The sequence below is a fragment of the Suricata suricatta genome, chromosome 8 (genome assembly GCF_006229205.1).
Source record: "Suricata suricatta isolate VVHF042 chromosome 8, meerkat_22Aug2017_6uvM2_HiC, whole genome shotgun sequence".
In the NCBI taxonomy this organism is placed as follows: Eukaryota; Metazoa; Chordata; class Mammalia; order Carnivora; family Herpestidae; genus Suricata; species Suricata suricatta.
The window spans coordinates 65,753,832-65,772,444 of NC_043707.1; the positions used below are offsets into that span (position 1 = coordinate 65,753,832).

Here is an 18,613-nt window from a genome sequence, read left to right on the forward strand (position 1 = left end):
ACTTTGTATACATATTGACACATCTCTCTTTAAGTGTGTTTCTTATGTGAGGGGGATAATTGTGTGAATAAGAACAACAAAAAAGTTAACACAAAAACAGACACATAGACCAATGGAATAGAATAGAGAACCCAGAACTGGGCCCACAAATGTATGGCCAATTAATTTTTGACAAAGCAGGAAAGAATATCCAATGGAAAAAAGACAGCCTCTTTAGCAGGTGGTGCTGGAAGAACTGGACAGCAACATGCAGAAGAATGAAACTAGACCACTTTCTTACACCATACACAAAAATTAACTCAAAATGGATGAAGGACCTGAATGTGAGACAGGAAACCATCAAAACCCTTGAGGAGAAAGTAGGAAAAAACCTCCTAGACCTCACCACAGCAATCTCCTACTCTACACATCCCCAAAGGCGAGGGAAATGAAAGCAAAACTGAACTACTGGGACCTCATCAAAATAAAAAGCTTCTGTACTGCAAAGGAAACAATCAAGAAAACTAATAGGCAACTGACAGAATGGGAAAAGATAGTTGCAAATGACATATCAGATAAAGGGCTAGTATCCAAAATATACAAAAAACAACCATATTTAAAATGTACAAAGGACTTGAATAGGCATTTCTCAAAAAAAAAAAAAAAGATATACAAATGGCCAATAAGTACATGAAAAGATGCTCAACACCACTTGATATGAGGGAAATGCAAATCAAAATCACAGTGAGATATCTCTTCACACCCATTAGGATGGCTACTACCCAAAAAATGGAAATTAACAAGTTTTGGCAACGATGGAGAGAAATTAGAACACTTGTGCACTATTGGTGGGAATGTGAAATGGTACAGCCATTGCAGAAAGCAATATAGCAGTTCCTCAAAATATTAAACATAAGGATTTTATGATCCAGCCATTTCATTTCTGGGTATATATCTTAAAAAATTGAAAGGAGAGTCTAAAAGACATCCATCCTTATTTCAACATTATTCACAATAGCTAAAATGGGAAAGCACCCAAGTGTCCATCAGCAGGCGAATAGAAATGCAAAATGTGATATATACATACCGTGGGCTATTAGCTTTCAAAAAGAAGAATTCTGACACATGCTAATGTATGGATGAATCTTTAGGACATTATGCTAAGTGAAATACGCCAGTCACAAAACGACAAGTTTTGTATTGTTCCATTTATATGAGGTACTTAGATTAGTTGAAACTATAAAGACAGAAAATAGAATGGTGATGCCAGGGGCTGGGATAGGGGGAGAGGGGGAACTGGGAGTTATTATATTAAGTACAGAGTTTCACTTTTATGAGATGAAGAGTTCTGCAGATGGATGGTGGTGATGGCTGCACAACATTGTGAATGTAATACCACTGAACTGTACACTAAAAATGGTTACATGCTAAATTTTTTTAATATTTTGCCACAATTTAAAAACTGGAAAAAATAAAGTTGATCACGGTAAAAAATATATGTATTTTGGCATGCATAGCTTTTACAATCTAAAAAAGTTATGGAGAAAAGCTCAGTCCTAATGTTTTGTTACCTGTGTGTTTTTATAAGAGGACAAGGACATTAAAAATACAGTGGTAAAATTTCCCACTTAGCCTAAAGAGTAATTTGTCCTTCCTTCTTTCATATAGATGTACTTAGGGATTTGGGGCAATCTACCAGGTGTGGTGAAATGTCAAATGGAACAAGCACTTCATCTTGATTTTGGGACTGAATTGGAACCAAGGAAAGAAATCGTGCTATTTGATAAGCCAACTAGGGGAACAACTGTACAGAAATTCAAAGAAATGGTCTACAGTCTCTTTAAAGTAAGTAATACATCCATTCCCATGTGGTTAGTGTGAAGCAGTATTCTCTTCTTGAAGAGTTGGTAAGACCTTATCTAAGCCATAAAAATGTTGCTATTCTTTAGCCTATATCAAGGACCCCATCTTGAGGAAACAATTCAAACAAAATGTGTGGAAGATGTTTACATTAATATTATTTACCATAGCTTAAAATGTCCAAATATGAAAGGGGAGTTCACTAAATTGATAAGCTGCTCTATAGTTTGACACTGTAACTGAAACTTTTAAAAGGTGGAGGAGGGGATAAAATTAGTATACATACCCTGATTGCAAATTATTTTTTAAAAATTTAAAGAAATATTCATACAAGGATTAAATGTATTGAAAGAAAAATAGTTACAATTTTGGAGAGAATCTCTTTTTATTGCTTCAAATTTTCACTAAAAATCTTTCTTTTCTGGAACTTCTTGGTGGCTCAGTCAGTTTAATGTCTGCCTTGTGGTCAGTTGGCTCAGGTCATGATCTCATTCATGGGTTTGAGCCCCACATCGGGCTCTGTGCTGACAGTGTGGAGCCTTCTTGGGATTTCTCTCTTTCTCTGTCTCTACCCCTCCCCCACTCATACTTCCTCTCTCAAAATAAATTTTTTAAAAATCTTTTCTTTGAACAGTTTACATTTTCAAACTATTTATCCCAAGGACCTTCATAGGGAAATACTTTTTTTTTTAAAGTTTTATTTAATAAACACCTGTCATTGGGCTTGAACTCACAACCTTGAGATCAAGTGCTGCACACCCCTCCAACTGAGCCAGCCAGGAGTCCAAGGCTTTTTAACCTTCATCATTGGAACAGTACAACTGAACAAAATAGTTCTGTTAATGTGTTAACTACAAAATAGAAAGAAATCAGGGCACCTGAATGGTTCAGTCAGTTAAGCATCTGACTTCAGCTCAGGTCTTGATCTCACAGTTAATGAGTTCAAGCCCAACGTCGGGCTCTGTGCTGACACTCAAAGCCTGGAGCCTGCTTTGGGTTCTCTCTCTCTCTCTCTCTCTCTCTCCCTCTCTCTCTCTCTCTCTCTCTCTCTCTCTCTCTCTCTCTCTCTCTCTCTCTCTCTCTCTCTCTTTCTCTGCCCCTCCCCCGCTCATACTGTCTCTCTCTCCCCTTCAAAAATAAAATAAACATTAAAAAAATAAAAAAATAGGATAAAATAATTTTCAGTTGACCCTTATTATAACTTTGGATATGAGCACATTACACTGCAATCTTGCAAGTAAATGTATAAGACAGAATATTAGTGTCTTGGATAACTGTATTTATCTATCTATAGGGCCCACGGGGCTAATGGAAGCTAGGGTGGCCATTTCTTAAAAAATATACTTAATGGAGTGGGTTTTACTATAATTATATGAAACATACTGATTCACTTAGTAAGCATTATATTTGGAGATATATTAAGTTCCTTTATAGGATTTCAGTAACAAGATCTTTACTTACCGTAGTAATCACATAAAGTTATTATGTATATTATATGTGAGGTATTTTTCATTCATTATATAAATAGGCAAAGTTGGGTGACCAAGGAAACCTCTCTGAACTGGTTAATCTCATCCTGACGGTGGCTGATGGCGACAAAGATGGCCAGGTTTCCTTGGGAGAAGCAAAGTCAACATGGGCACTTCTTCAACTAAATGAATTTCTTCTTATGGTGATACTTCAAGATAAGGAACATACTCCCAAATTAATGGGATTCTGCGGTGACCTCTACGTGATGGAAAGTGTTGAATATACCTCTCTTTATGGAATAAGCCTCCCATGGATCATTGAACTTTTTATTCCATCTGGGTTCAGAAGAAGCATGGATCAATTGTTCACACCATCATGGCCTAGAAAGGCTAAAATAGCCATAGGACTTCTAGAATTTGTGGAAGATGTTTTCCACGGCCCGTATGGAAACTTCCTCATGTGTGATATTAGTGCCAAAAACCTAGGATATAATGATAAGTATGATTTGAAAATGGTGGACATGAGAAAAATTGTGCCAGAGACAAACCTGAAAGAACTTATTAAGGATCGCCACTGTGAGTCTGACTTGGACTGTGTTTACGGCACGGATTGTCGAACTACCTGTGATCAGAGTACAATGAAGTGTACTTCAGAAGTGATACAACCAAACTTGGCAAAAGCCTGTCAGTTACTCAAAGACTACCTACTGCGTGGTGCTCCAACTGAAATTCGTGAAGAATTGGAAAAGCAACTTTACTCTTGTATTGCTCTCAAAGTCACAGCAAATCAAATGGAAATGGAACATTCTTTGATACTAAATAACCTAAAAACATTACTGTGGAAGAAAATTTCCTATACAAATGACTCTTAGTTCATTTGGACATTGTGACCGTTATAGGAAACTTAATCTAAGGAAAATTTTTGAGCATTAAAAAAAAGGCTTCTGATTCAAATCCCTGCCAGTTATACAAAACCCCTTTGACCTGGCCTTAAGGAGCCACCATCTTGAGATACACATTGGTGAAGTACTGGCAGGAAGTATATAGGATGAACTGGTCCAAAGATTTAATTCCTGCCATTAGAAGCCCTGGTACATTTCCCAGTACATTCACTGTGTTAACTATTTTGACTAATGACCTGAAATAATGCTGTGAAAAGCCTCATTCCATAAACAGAGTATTTTGTAGATTTGTTAGCCAAAATACCATTGTTTGCATCAAAGCTGCTGTTAAAAAAAAACTATATGTACATTTACTGAAGTCTTAGCATGGTAAAGTTTGCACATTAACAGAAATTAAGACTGCAAAGCAGGTAAAGTTACTCCTTTATAAACAGACATTGGGTTAATAGCATGGTTTGTTGTATTTATAGACTTAACATTTATTATATGGCTTCAGAATGTTTTTAGTGGCTCTCTTTAGCTTAAAAATCCATCAGTGTTCTACTTGGCAATATGTAATTGCCAAGTTTAGAGGCTGAAACTGGATGAGCTATTGTCATCCTAGATTCGATAGGTCCTTCATAGTGTCAATGAGTGGAGTCCTTCAAAACTGACTTAAGACCATCAACTCAATCCAAATCCACAAATTTGAATTTGGGCTATGGGGAAACGGGACATACATTTAAGAGCCAGACTCTGAAATCATGGGACTTTTTAATAACAATTTTCCATTTTGAACAGTGTTTCCTGAGGGCCAAAGGGCTATTTCTTAAGAAGCATGTAAAGTTATTTTTCCATGTGAACTTAATATGCAAGTTAATGTTATTTTCATGTTTATTAAGATCTGGCATGTACCTTTCAACATCTCCATAAAATGGGACACCTCTTTTGAAGGAAGACCCAGTATTTTCGGCTCAAAGGTTTCACCTGATTAAAGTGAAATGTTATGTGAACTTCATTGGACAGCCTTCTCTCAAAAATTAAAGCCATTGATGAGCACATGTTTTGCTTACTTTAAAATGGTATACTTTGAACGTACCTTTTCTTCCCACTAACCATCTGGTTACAATAAATGAATGGAAGAAGTATTTCCTAGTGGATGGTTGGTCTGTTGCTTGCCAGACTTTTTTAAGGAGAGCTGTATACAATTAGAGGGATTAACTCCTGTCACGGAAAACAGAAGCCCAAGAAGCAGGTGTGAACTTTGAGTCAGTATGGAAAGTTATACTTTTCTCGAAGCAAAACAAAACAAAACAAAAAAACTAAAAAACTCTTGTCAACTCCTCTGCTTTTGTATTTCGGGTTATTTCTTAGTTTCATTTAACAAGAGCTCAACACAGAAGTAGCTGCTTGGTGAATAAGTTTATTATTGTCTTTATCTGAAAACTCTTCATAGAAAATTGTGTTTGGTTTATTAGCTCTCAGCAGCCCGCTCCTGAGCTCTAAGGAAGCTTGCCTTCTTCTGAGCCACCCGATCTTTCTTCTGGGCAAGAGACATTTTAGGACGGTTCCACCTACAAATCAAAGTAAAATTAAGAGACAAATGTAATTTTTAAAAACCATAGCAATAGAGGATAGAAAATATTTAACTTTGAAAAACATAAGACTTTGCAATTAGGTCAAACAATCCAAATTCCAATATACCTACTTATGATCTTAAGTTAACTTTCCCACACCCATTATTAAATAAATGCATTATTTAAAAATGCAGTTAACTGGTAGTTATACTGTACTGGGATAGAATGGGTCAGCTCAGTAAGTAGCTTCTGAGACTAATACATTGCTATCACCACAATTACTTTAGCAAACCTGGTTCCCCTCACTTCTGCAACATCATGCAGAGTTAGTGATCGAGTTTGCACAACTTCAGTGAGACTCTGAGTAAGATGAAACAAGGCAAGAACTCCTCCCGACCTCTCTTTCTTAAAATGACAACAGGAGGATGCATACCTCTTCTTTTTAACTTCTTTCTTAGGCTTCTTCTCATAGACTGGATTCTCTCGTATAGCAGCATGAGCTTTCTTATACATCTCCTCCATCTGAAAGAAAGCAAAGCAAACAGTACTTGGTTTCATTTCACATGCCCTAAACAGTCATGTAACACTACATTCTACGACTGACTGGCTCTGTTTTGTCCTTCTAAACCAGACTGTCAAAAGGAACTTTACTAGGTCAATGCTGGTATCTCCTTATATTTCTTTAAAATACTATCTCACCTCCACCCCCCACTTATGCATTTGCAAAATAAATAAACTTAAAAAAAAAATAGAGGGCACCTGAGAGACTCAGTCAGTTAGATGTCCAACTCTTAATCTCGGCTCAGGTCATGATCTCTAGAACCTGCATCAGGCTCTGTGCTGACAGTGTAGAGCCTGCTTGGGGATTCTCGTTCTCTGCCACTCCCCCTTCTTGTGCTCTCTCAAAATACAGGTAATAAACAAAATACTGTCTGACCTAAATCTTTTTCTCATTTATTTTGAGAGCGCACACTGACAGTTAACCAACTGAACCACCCAGGCGCCCCTGACGTAAATGCTTTTATTCAAGTGAGGATACATGCCAAAACATCTTAAGATGTTAAGATGAAGACTACATGGGGTCAACAAGCAATTGCTTAATTCATTTGTGTTCTCCCACATTCCCGCGATTTATATTTTCCTGTAGTACCTGATGATACTAACTGCTTACCAAGGACCACTATTACTACTAGGAATCACTAGTATTTGGCAACAGTATTAGGCCTCTGTGGAAACAGAGGTTTGAATTTCCCTATAAAACCCTGAAATATCATCCAATTAGATCTTAATGAGAATTTTGTTCTAAAATTCATCAAAAAACAATGCTGTAACTCTGATTTGTTTCAATTACCACATCCAAATGAATGACTATTGGTTCTATGGAAGACCAAGTCATGAAGCAGCGATACAATGCTTGAATGATTACTATCACAATCTAGTAACTATTATAGCCCCCTAAAGAATGAGTCAAAGTAATTCATTCTACATGGAGAAAATGTGATTACTACATACATTTGTATACAACTTAGCAAATGAAAATAATGCCAACACTTTCACTGTATTAGATCTCAATTCCCTAAATCCCTCCTCAAAATTAATTTCTCTACCTCTTTTAAGCACTCTATGACAGCTCTCACTTTATCTAACAAACCCACTTGATGACTTCAAATGTAGTCATTTAGTATATCTAAGCAACTTGGTCCATTCCTTCCAAGAGAGACAGAGAGAAAATACAACCATGTATATAGATAATCCCTCGAGTTAGGCGAAGACTACCTCCTCCCGGAGATGAGGAAGATGTCTGCTGAGGATTTCAGCAGCCATGCAGAAGAGAGACTTCCATAGATCAAAATCAATGAGCTAGCTAGGAAAGTGCATTAGCCTAAGAGTGGTCCAGCTGAAGTATATCACATACATTAGAAAACATTAAGAAATGGATATCTGAAAGCAGCTTAGGAATTTGAAAAGTTCTAAACAAGTGTGACATGACCACAGTAAGAAATGGCTTAGGAAGAAAAATTATCCAGGCCAAGTAGAATCATCACAAGTGAAAGACCTCTTTACCACGGTGAATGAGGACAATGTCAGTAGTAATATAAGGAGTACAGATTTCTGAAAATTATCATGTACTTGCAATACTACCATAAATACTATCCTTTTCTTAGCTCAAAAACTTAAGCTCTGTGTTTATTCAGCCCTAGACTGTGTACTAAGCATATAAATAAGTGATTTTTTCCCAATTACAACTCTAAAGATTTTCATAACCAAACCTGTCAAAATAGAAACTATGCACTAACACAGAAAAGAACATTTGATATATAACCACCAATTTATATACAACTCCATAAGCTATATAATTGTTTTATTAATAATCAGTGTGATTTGTGTTCTGTGCCTGAATAGAGAGAACCTTGGAGATATAACATTAGGGCTGATAAATTGTCCTTTCTAGTGTTTATTTATTTTTGAGACAGCATGAGTGAGGGAGGAGCAAAGAGGGAGACACAGAATCTGAAGCAGGCTCTAGGCTCTGAGCTCTCAGCAGAGGACACGGGAATGGAACGGAATGGAACTCACAAACCATGAGATCATGACCTGAGCTGATTCTTAACTGACAGAGCCACCCAGGCTGATAAATTTTCCAATATTAAACTCACATTTGAAACATCATGCAGAACCAGTGACTGAATCAGTGCAACTATGTGTGCATGCCTGACATTCAGAAAATCTAGAACATAGAACTTATTTGCTATAAAAAAACCTTTCTTTGACATGGCTTCAAAATGAAATGAAGTTTAGTAACCAACATCTCATCAGACAGGATAGAATTTAACTATGACCACAGGAATGAAGTCTACAAATATAGAACAGCAAAATGTACAAAAGCCACCACAGGCTTTAGATTTAGATGCTTCAAGCTTGCCACCCTTTATGATCTAAAAAGTCCTTAGAAGCTTAAGTCTAGTTCTTTATACTACCTTGTCTGACTTTTTTAATGCTTATTTTTGTGAGAGACAGAGGGAGGCACAGAATCTGAAGCAGGCTTCAGGCTCTGAGCTGTTGCACAGAGCCTGAGATGGGGCTCGAGCCCACAAACCGTGAGATCATGACCTGAGCTGAACTTGGACACTTAACCAACTGAGCCACCCCTGCAGGTGCCTCTACCTTGTCTGTCTTTTAACTTAACCTCACCCAATATCCCAGTTTCATGTCATTCTATTTTAAGCTAAGGACAATTCATTTGAATCTGTCTATACCTATTAACTACTCAAATTCAACTTTTAACTGTTGACCGGAAATAAAACTATTAATGTACCTACCCAAACCAAATAGTAAAGCTGATTCTAATATTCTAAAAATACAGGCATTTTTAGTTAAAATTTTTACCATGTCTGGAGTAACGTTGTTCTTTATGTATTGAGAGAACTGTTTCTTATAAGCATCTTCATCCTCTTCCATTAGGTAACGCATATAATCTGCAACATTTTGACCCATGATGTGCTTCCGATGTACTTCTGCATTGAACTCCTTGCTTTCCGAATCATAACCAGGGAACCGTTTGGTACTAAAATAAAAGTTTCTCATTTTAGTATGTAATGACTGAAATCAGTTCACTTAGCAGGAATTCATTTAGTAGCTGCCATCAGTCCCGTCTTGAAACAATTAATTGCATCATATGCAAATCAAAGGACCAACTACTGACTGCTCAGTTAGTGGGATATCATCATTCAGCAGCTGATCTCTGAATTCCAGGATAAAAGAAAGCCATGCCACAAACACCTTTAAAAGCCATGAAATGAACCAAGTTTCCACCATTAACAAGTTATTTCTCCTTATTAGTAAAGGAAATGGTTTCAACACTGCTCCCCTAAACACTAGAATTTCTCAGTGGTACCTCAGGGCACATGGGAATAAGTGATGTTCAACTACATCTAACAGGTGCTTTGCAAGAGCCCTGTAGGTCCTTAAAAATATTATGCCCCACCATTATAAAAGCTGCAGTTAGGTTACATCTTACAGGCTCACCTCCCCAACCCTAAAACCTACAGCCAGAAAAATTTCTGGTTAAGTCACCAACTACTAAAATATCCCTAAGAGGCTAAAAATAAATCACTTCTTAAAGATGCATCTACTCAACAGAACAAAAATTATTAACTTAAAACGAAAGAACTACCAAATTAAAATCATCTACTTAGCCTCTAATGATCTACAATCTTATTTCCAGTTGAAAGTATGGGAATTTTATTTTAAGCCTTTTCTCAACATCTTTTTCTGGAGCTGACAGTTTTCCGTAACGGAATAAAGCAATTTTCATTCTAAATGAAAGAAAACGCACTGACTGGGAGGGGAGTGGACTTGAGTTGCTCATTTCTAACCAAAACTAAGCCACAACACAAAAGCTAATGGTTTCAATAGTGGCTTTTCTGCTACTGGCTCTAAAACCTTGAATAAATCATTTACCTCTGAACCTCAGTCTCATTTATGAAACGCAGTACTACAATTCCTTCTTGCCCTGCCAGGTTCCTTTTGCATAATATTAAGTATACAGCAGATACACAATGATACCTTCCTACTACTTTAATTGATTCAGTAATCTCCACAGTCCAGCAAGTTAAAAATGGAAATACTGAAGTCTAAACAATGAAAACTTGATTACTGTATTACCTGTGCGGAATAGACAAGCCTCCATCCACAGCTCCCTTGAGGGCACCAAAAACTTTATTTCCAGTAGTAGTTCTGGCAAGCCCTGCATCCAGATAGCAGGTGAAGGCACCAGGCTGACCATCAATGCTTTCCACATTGTATTCATCTCCAGTCACTTCTACTTGGCCTTCATATATCTTATCCATGCCAAACCTATTGAGAAGCTATTAACAAAAAAGCCAGTCTACATATATTCAAACAATTCTAACATCCAGTCACAACTTTAATGACCTGATGCCTAGAAAAAATTTCCTTCCAATTCTCTTTCCCTCTGTGCCAACTTACTTTTAAATATTAAGATGCTACTAAAAGAAACTTCAGACATTCAACTTTATAACTTTGTCTTGGAACTTCTGAATCTCTGCTAAATGTCCATACTTGATTTATGTAGCAATCAGTTAAGATGTAACCAGACTCTATGTATCTACTCAAGGGAGATATTCTCTACATTTCTTCAGTCATATTTGGCTACAATAAAGTTCAACCATTTATGTTATCACACATGTAGTTTTGATTAATTTCACTAAAATCATAGGAAGAGGATCCTGGGCAGAAGAGAACATCTTTTTTGGCTCTATTCTCCAAAGATACTACATCAATAAGGGTGACTCCTCTGCCAGTACATCTAGCTATGACTTCACCACAAGCAGTGTGACTTTGGACCACATTGCCTCATATGTAAGGACAATGCTCCCACCCCTACTCAAGCATATTTATAACCAATGAAAATGTGAGTCCCTAACAACAATGTATGCTTAACAATTCCAATGCAAAACAAGATCAGTAACTGAGAAAACAAAAATAAGGCACAAAACCCACATCTGCATCTACTTTCTCATATTATAGGAAATGCTGGCACCCAAAAGCAAAGATGACTAAAATAAAACTGAATCCCATACCCATGCCTGCTTGGGCTCCCCAAATTTAAAACATCGTTTCTCAAAATTAACCTGTATGTATATAAATAACCTGGACATCCTAATAAAATATAGATTCCAAGGGGGTGGAGCGCAGCCTGCACTTTAAATGTACACTGACTAATGGTTAGAAGATCTGTACTTCTGAAAAGCAAAGGTCTGCACTGTCCAACAAGGCAATAACTAGCCTTCAAATGGCTATTTAAAATTGTTTAAATCGAGGTCCTCAATAGCACCAGCCACATTTCATGTGCTCAACATCCACATGTGGCCAGTGGCTAGCATCCTTTGATTTAGACTCTAGTGATCTAGTTCCTCATAGGGCAAAAAACAGAAAAAGTATTTCCCCAGAGTACTAGAAAACTCTGTATTTATAAAATCGTCTTCCCTTATGATGGCCATGTAAGCAACAGCACAACAGCAAGCACTCCCCAGAAGCCACAGCTGAGGGTATCTTACTCGTGTATGAACGTCTATCCTGCAGACACTCTAACCAATGAGCTATAGTTCTAAAGTATATCAATTAAAGTTATCTTCTACATACCCTGCGGGCCAGCAGCAGGCCAGTACAATAGGCTGCAGCATAATTTGTCAGGCCAACCTTCACACCGTACTTTGGGAGTTCATGAGCATAAGCTGCACAAACTATCATGTCTCCTTCTATACGAGCATAAGCAATCTGTAAGAGAAAAACCAGATTAGTAATCTGTATTGTCAACTGTTTGATTACTTGTTCTAGGGGTCTTCTTTTTCAAAGGAGTAAAAAAAAAAAAAGGACACAAATTTGTTAACCTTAATCACCAACAGGAGTTAATGGTTTAATCAACTATAGCAGGTAGGTTTTCTGTAAATGTCCTAATATCACAAAACGAACTAAAATAACCATAGACACTGAACATAGAAATGCCTTTGGAATAAGTTAGACAATTGTTCCTTCCAAATGCTGAAGACTCTTAGCTCCATCAGCCAATGAATTAAAGAGGCATCATGAAAATTCAAAAAGGAACCGATGATTATTTTAAGTATCTTTTGATCTAAGCATATCTAAGTCCAACAATGCTTCTAATACCTAATGTTTAGTTATCTGAACTCAGGCATGAAGGAACACACTGTCTGCACAACGAACAAGTAGTTTGCCCATTAAACAGGTGTGCTTGCCCCCCTGCAAAAGCTCAGCAAATCTTGACTGTGACAACTTTTCCCTAATTGTAAAAGCCCAGAAAGTTGGCAAACTGCCATTTTCTGTACGTCTTTTATGTGAAAGAAACCTTCATAGATTTATCAAAGCCTATTTCAAATAATAAGCAGAAATAGATACATCTTAAGAGTCTAATTTAACCTCCACAACTATCTCTTCAGTAAGCAGTGGTATGGGGGCATTATGGCCATATAGCACAAGTCAGGATTTAGTCCATGACAAATTCTATTATTCTCTTGGAACTGGAACGTGCAAGAACCTACTTGGCTTCAAATTTATCCTCCTAAATTTCTCTAATCCTCTCCCCCACCCTAAGAAAATGGGATTAAACCAGGTTGGTCTGGATTGACCAAACAAGGCTGATTTTTCAGTTGAGTATTTTACTGTACCAATCCCTCCCATGCTCCAACTTCAGGCCTAATAAAAAAACAAAAACAAAAACAAAAACTACTCAATGTTTTTAGAATACCAGGCACTAGAGAGCTTCTAACCCATCCATGTGTTTAACTCCCCAGGTACAACTTCTCCAGCATTCAGTTAAAGGAGGGGAGGGTTACCATCCATTGCTTGAGTTTTGAACACAACTTACCTGACAAATGATATCTCTGTTGGTTACACGAACTATCATCCTGTACTTAGGTGTGTTGTACTTATTTTTATCCTGAATCACCAAGCGTTTCCGGGCATAATAATCAGTTTTACCCTCTGAAAGAAAAAAGCAATTTAAGAAAGTCTGCTCCACTGTAGATTCTTCTAATATCGTGAACATGAATAACTGACCATACCTCGTCGTCTTCGAAATTTCACTTGATATCTCTTGAAGTAAGCCTTATTCTTGACAACTTTAACAAACCCCTTAAAAAAATAAAAGAATTATTAAAACTTTGATAAACGGTTTATGATATTTTGACATGAGTTAACTCTGCAACTTCAAAAGTGAATCCACACAACTGTCACTTTTGTAGTCCAGTTTCTCAAACCACAGTGGGTCAAGAAGAATCCCTTTTTCTACTTCCCATCACTTTTCCAAAGCACTGCTCTAGACTGCAACCTTGCCTAAGGTCAGTTTGTTCCAAACACGGCTCTCTCATTTTGAGAACCGAACCTCTTATTTCCTGCACTGTCCACTTAAGTTTTCCAAAAGCCTCGGATACTTGCCACAAAACTCATCTGGTCATGGGCATATTTAGCAATTACTCCCGATTAAAAGAGCACTGTCCTCCTCCAACCAAAGCCACGCCACATCCCCAAAAGTTAAAAACTAGTGCCAGCAAGTCTAGAGAGAGGAAGGAGGCACAAAACAAACTGAGCTTGTTTCGGGGCACAGAGAAGCCTGTCTCCGGGCTGTTAAGTTTAAAAGCTACTTCTGGAAGATCCACCGACCCGAGACTCTCCCGAAAAAAACATGAAGCAGTCAGCGGTGGACGGGTCCGAGGAGCCGGAGCCCATCTCCATTTAGGTATCCCCAGCTGGTCTTAAACCCGATTGCATGCAATCTTCCCTGCCTGCTGGTGTCCCCTCGGACAAGCCAGCACTATCCCCGCAGCTTGTCTACTAAACTCATCCCGCTCCTCAATCCGCCGCCCTGGCTCCTTATTTTCTTCGTCAACCCCTCCCCCCAAGCTTGCGCGCCGGGCGGCAGCCATTAAGGCCACGCTGGGAGCGGCAGCCCTACCTCAGCAGAGCTCACTATCAAACGCCATCCAACCCCGGCGCCGCGCGAAACGTTTCCTAGGCTGGAGTCTGACCACGGACAGGGAACCCCCGTGCAACCGTAGCCCCTATTCCAAATACCCACTCACCATCCTGCGGAACAGAGACCGGCGTCCGCGGCTTGCCACAGACCAGCAGGCCCAGGAACGCTCCGCGGGGGGAAAAGGCCGCAGCCTGTGCGCAGGCGCAGTATGTAGCACTGACGATCACGCGAGCGACGTATGGAAGAGAGCGCACGCCGGCCCTAGGCGTGCGGAGTACTGCCCCCATCTGGCGGGAGGACCGACGCTTACTCCGGGGATCAGTAACAAACTCTGAAAGCTACGGAGTCCCCAAACTCCTGGCTGGTAATCCTGTTGGGATAGGTAAGCAGTAGCAGGGAGGATTAGAGGAAGTTCTCAGCTTCATGTGCTAAGAAGTTGTTTATTAATGAACATATATGACTTTATAAATAGGAAAAAAATTTTTAAATTAAATAGAATATATTTGCTGTGGAGCTCTTCTGTTCTCTACCTCCTGGACCTGGACTACTCATCCTGGTCCAGATCATACAGGATCGCTCTTGGAAGCCTTGTCCCAGTACTTCAAATCTGAGTAAGGAGCCTCTCTCTGCCTTCCCACAGCACCTTCAAACCTGCTTGACCCCACCCTCCCCTGTAAACTCTCTAAGGATGGGCCCTGTTGACCCAGTTCACCCTTGAATTTCCTTAGCACAATGCTGGCATTCAGTAAGTGCTCTGTGTTTGCTAAATGGTAAAAGAATTACTTACTGGATCCCTTTACCTCCATCATCTTCCCTGATCCCTGACAGCTTCATTCCTTTTCCCTCCATCACTCTGAGTTAGCTTAATTTTTCTGTGTAAATCCTTTTTTTCCCCTCATCCTTTCAAAACTGACTGAAATTAGGGAATAAGCTGTTCCCTTTCCATATTCTACACACACTGAGGAAAACCAATGAACAAACAAGCAAGCAAACAAAAAGCACCTCAAGAAAAAGTATTCCCTTACCTGACAGCATTTCAAAGGTGGTCTTTGGGCTATTGCCCAAATGGGACTCATTTGGGTACTTGTTAAAAGGCAGATATCTGAATATTCCCCCACCTCTCCTGAATTAAACTTGCTGATTTGGGGACTGGGAATCTGCATATTTGAATTTGGCCTCAATCTTAAAAGCTGGAAAGCAGAAAACAAATCCTATTTTGTCCAGTAATGGAATTTGCTGACTCTACCAGGAAAGAAAGCAAATTACTTAACAGCATAACTGTTTAAAATATTCCCATCTTCAGAATGAGTGTCAACTCTGTACCCCCATTGTCCAAAGTTTAAACTTACTCTTAGGAGGTGATTTTGCGTATGATAAACTTAGCAGGAAAAAAATCAGTGTGAAAACTGCTCAATGTCAGAGCAGGAAGAAGAGTCTTTCAAACAATGACAAGGTTAAGTGGCTCCAAAAACACTGCCACTAGAATAAACTAAAATTATAATACTAATATCCTCTGGTTTCATTTGTAACTTCTTATATAAGAGGAAAAATGTACATCGAGTCCACTCTGGCCAATGTCAACAAAGCTTTCAAGGAGAAATGTTAAAATACCCCTCATAGGCAAGTGTGGTTCAATCTTTGCCAAGTGGCTTTTGGAAGTATAAGGAAAGAAGTATATAATTTATATTTATAGAAAATAATTAAGGACCTTCATTTTGGTATTTCATTAATTTATTAGCCTATGAAAGGTGCCACATGCCGTTGTCAGGCCCTGCTTACCCTGGAGGGTGGAAGCATCAGAAGGGAAATCTACGTGGAAATAGGCCCACCCCTAGCTTTTACAGTTTTAGGGCAAGAGTATGTATGAAGGCCCACATACCATGCATCTGAATATTTAGGAGTTATGAAGCAACGTAACACATTGTTGAATTAAATGTTGTTTTAGTCCTTCTTTTTCTTATCTTCTTTGTTTTATAACAACACAATTAAAAATATGCGTACCTATTGCCTTTGGCTACAGTGGGGGTCTGTTGCCAGTACTGGCTGGCCCGGCCAGTGCAGAGGGTGACGCCGGGAGCCAGGGGAGCTTGTCTAGCACCTTAACTAACATAATCTTGTTCAAGTGGTAAAAGTTAAAAATCACCAGTAATGGTACAAGTCAACTTTTTGTGCCTCTTGATATGATGAACTGAGAAGAACACAAAAGTTACTTGCTACCAAATTTATGTAATTTAATCTAATTATATAATTTAACTATTCTGATATGTGATGAACTGCAAACAAACTCAAATTGAGGGATATTCTACAAAGTGACTGATCTGTATTCCTCAAAAATGACAGTCATGATGGATAAAAAAAAAAACTAAAGAACAATTCCAGATTGAAAGAGACAAAAGTGATTTAACAACTGGATGAAGTGTGTGTTCCAGGAACACATCTGGGCAAAAAGGAAAATAAAAAGGAAGACTTTAATGTCTTTTATACAAATAACATCCTCAGAACAATCAATAAAATATCAGTGGAGTCTGTGGATTAGATGGATTAGATGGTAGTAATCGATCAATGTTAATTTAACTTTTATAAGTACATTATGGTTATGTATAGGTGTTCTTGGTTTTTAGGAAATATACTCTGAACTATTTTTGACGTAATGGGCATTATTTCTGCAACTTACACTCAATGAATGGCTCAGGAAAAAAACACATATGTGTGTGAATACACATACACATATTTTTGTAAAGGTAAGAAAATAATAAAGCAAATGTGTTAAAATGTTAATGGGGAATCTGGGAAAAGGATATATGGAATTCTTTGTGCTATTCTTACAAGGAACAATTTGTGATTTTGAATTTATTTCAAAATAAAATATAAAACAACAATTCCTGCTGGAGTGGGAAATATTTTTTATGATTTGAAATGAGAGTGAATTCGATTTTATGAAATAGGTCAGACATATATTACAAATAGAAAATCAGAAGTTTCATTTATTGTAGTTGTAGTTTCACACCAAAATATGAAAAGATTTCTATGATGTTACCCAGATATTATGATTTTGAGATAACTACTTCCTGCCCTAATCAGCTGGTTCTGTACTGTTACCAACTTTGATAATTATAATCAAAAACATCTTAAGTTATTTCAAAATAGTTTTTCTTTGCAATTGGCTTTTGCTTTATTTGAACTTGTGGTTCTACACTGAAGGATAGCAAGTACTGTGAACTACTTTATGGTTGGGTACCCTTACCTGATATTAATCCATTAGAAACATTTTAAACATCCTAAACCTGTACTTTTATGTAGTAAAAAATAATTATCCTCCCTCAATAAAAGAATAAACTTTCTTTCTAAAATAAAGTATAAATCTGTGGTTTTTATAGAACTAAAAGTCAATAAAATATCAAAGGCAACCAAGCATAATTATGATCACCACGGTAAATATGTCTGGGTGTTCTGTTGATAAGCTATTGATGTTTGAGTGACTAATAAGATAAAGACATACAAAATTAATCAATTATATTTATTCCATAAAAGTTTATTTTCATATCTTCCTTTCAGCAAAATTTCTATGCTGTTATCACTAAACTACCACACCATTTGTATTCTACAGATAGGAATGCCAAGTTGGACAATCTTTCTTGGGTCGTTGATGTGCTTACATAATTTTTGTTAATTACAACTAGGAGAAATTTTGCATTGCTGAAGCAAGAGAAAGTGGAATTTTAAATATAATTTATAAAGCAATACACTATTTAGATTTGGAAATGAATCATGATTTTACATATCACATTCTGACAATCTAATGATGTCATATAAGATAAATTATTATTTTCAATAGAATACGATGGAAACTATTACTAGATTTAAAATTGTATAATGTTTATTTTGAGAGAGAAAAGAGTGTGCATGTGTGCGCATGTGCACACATGCAAGCAAGTGGGGGAGGGGCAGAGAGAGAAGGAGAGAGAGAATCCCAAGCAGGGTCCAGGCTGTCAGTGCAGAGTCCAGTGCAGGGCTCCATCCCATGAACTGTGAGATTATGACCTGAGCCAACATCAAGTGTTGAATGCTTAACCAACTGAGCCACCCAGGTGCACCTAGATATTTTGATATTGTCAAATTACTCACTTTTATTGTGATTTTTACTGTCTCTTACAGTAGTATCCATATCCACACAGGTTTTATTATTCTTCCAATGTTTCAATGCTATGGTATGATAAAAAACAACAAAAATATCATGGTGCTCAGTTTGTTCAAATGTTTTATATATATATATATATATATATATATATATATATATATATATGCTGATCTATCAAGGTCAGAAAATAATCT

At 37.7% G+C, this 18,613-nt stretch overlaps 2 protein-coding genes and 2 non-coding genes across 5 annotated transcripts in view; 1 reads left to right on the forward strand and 3 right to left on the reverse strand.

Moving 5' to 3' along the window:
- DIPK1A (divergent protein kinase domain 1A) overlaps window positions 1-5,344 on the forward strand; it is a 95,926-nt gene extending 90,582 nt beyond the window's left edge. For both annotated transcript variants that reach the window (XM_029946566.1, XM_029946567.1), the window contains exons 4-5: window positions 1,648-1,824; window positions 3,368-5,344. In XM_029946566.1, the coding sequence (XP_029802426.1) occupies window positions 1,648-1,824; window positions 3,368-4,180 (990 nt within the window). In that variant the 3' untranslated portion in view covers window positions 4,181-5,344. The remainder of the gene's footprint in view (window positions 1-1,647; window positions 1,825-3,367) is intronic.
- Window positions 5,345-5,592: 248 nt separating this feature from the next.
- On the reverse strand, window positions 5,593-15,130 carry RPL5 (ribosomal protein L5). The gene is made up of 9 exons (XM_029945802.1): window positions 15,082-15,130; window positions 14,388-14,497; window positions 13,371-13,440; window positions 13,175-13,290; window positions 11,932-12,066; window positions 10,432-10,634; window positions 9,154-9,331; window positions 6,200-6,288; window positions 5,593-5,763 (listed from the first exon to the last, which is right to left on the reverse strand). The coding sequence occupies exons 1-9, from the start codon at window positions 15,128-15,130 to the stop codon at window positions 5,664-5,666; spliced, it is 1,050 nt and encodes a 349-aa protein (XP_029801662.1). The 3' UTR covers window positions 5,593-5,663.
- On the reverse strand, window positions 5,975-6,111 carry LOC115300562. Its single transcript, XR_003912727.1, has one exon. It is a non-coding gene; the product is annotated as a small nucleolar RNA SNORA66 (small nucleolar RNA).
- On the reverse strand, window positions 9,403-9,499 carry LOC115300558. Its single transcript, XR_003912723.1, has one exon. It is a non-coding gene; the product is annotated as a small nucleolar RNA SNORD21 (small nucleolar RNA).
- Window positions 15,131-18,613: the final 3,483 nt, after the last annotated feature.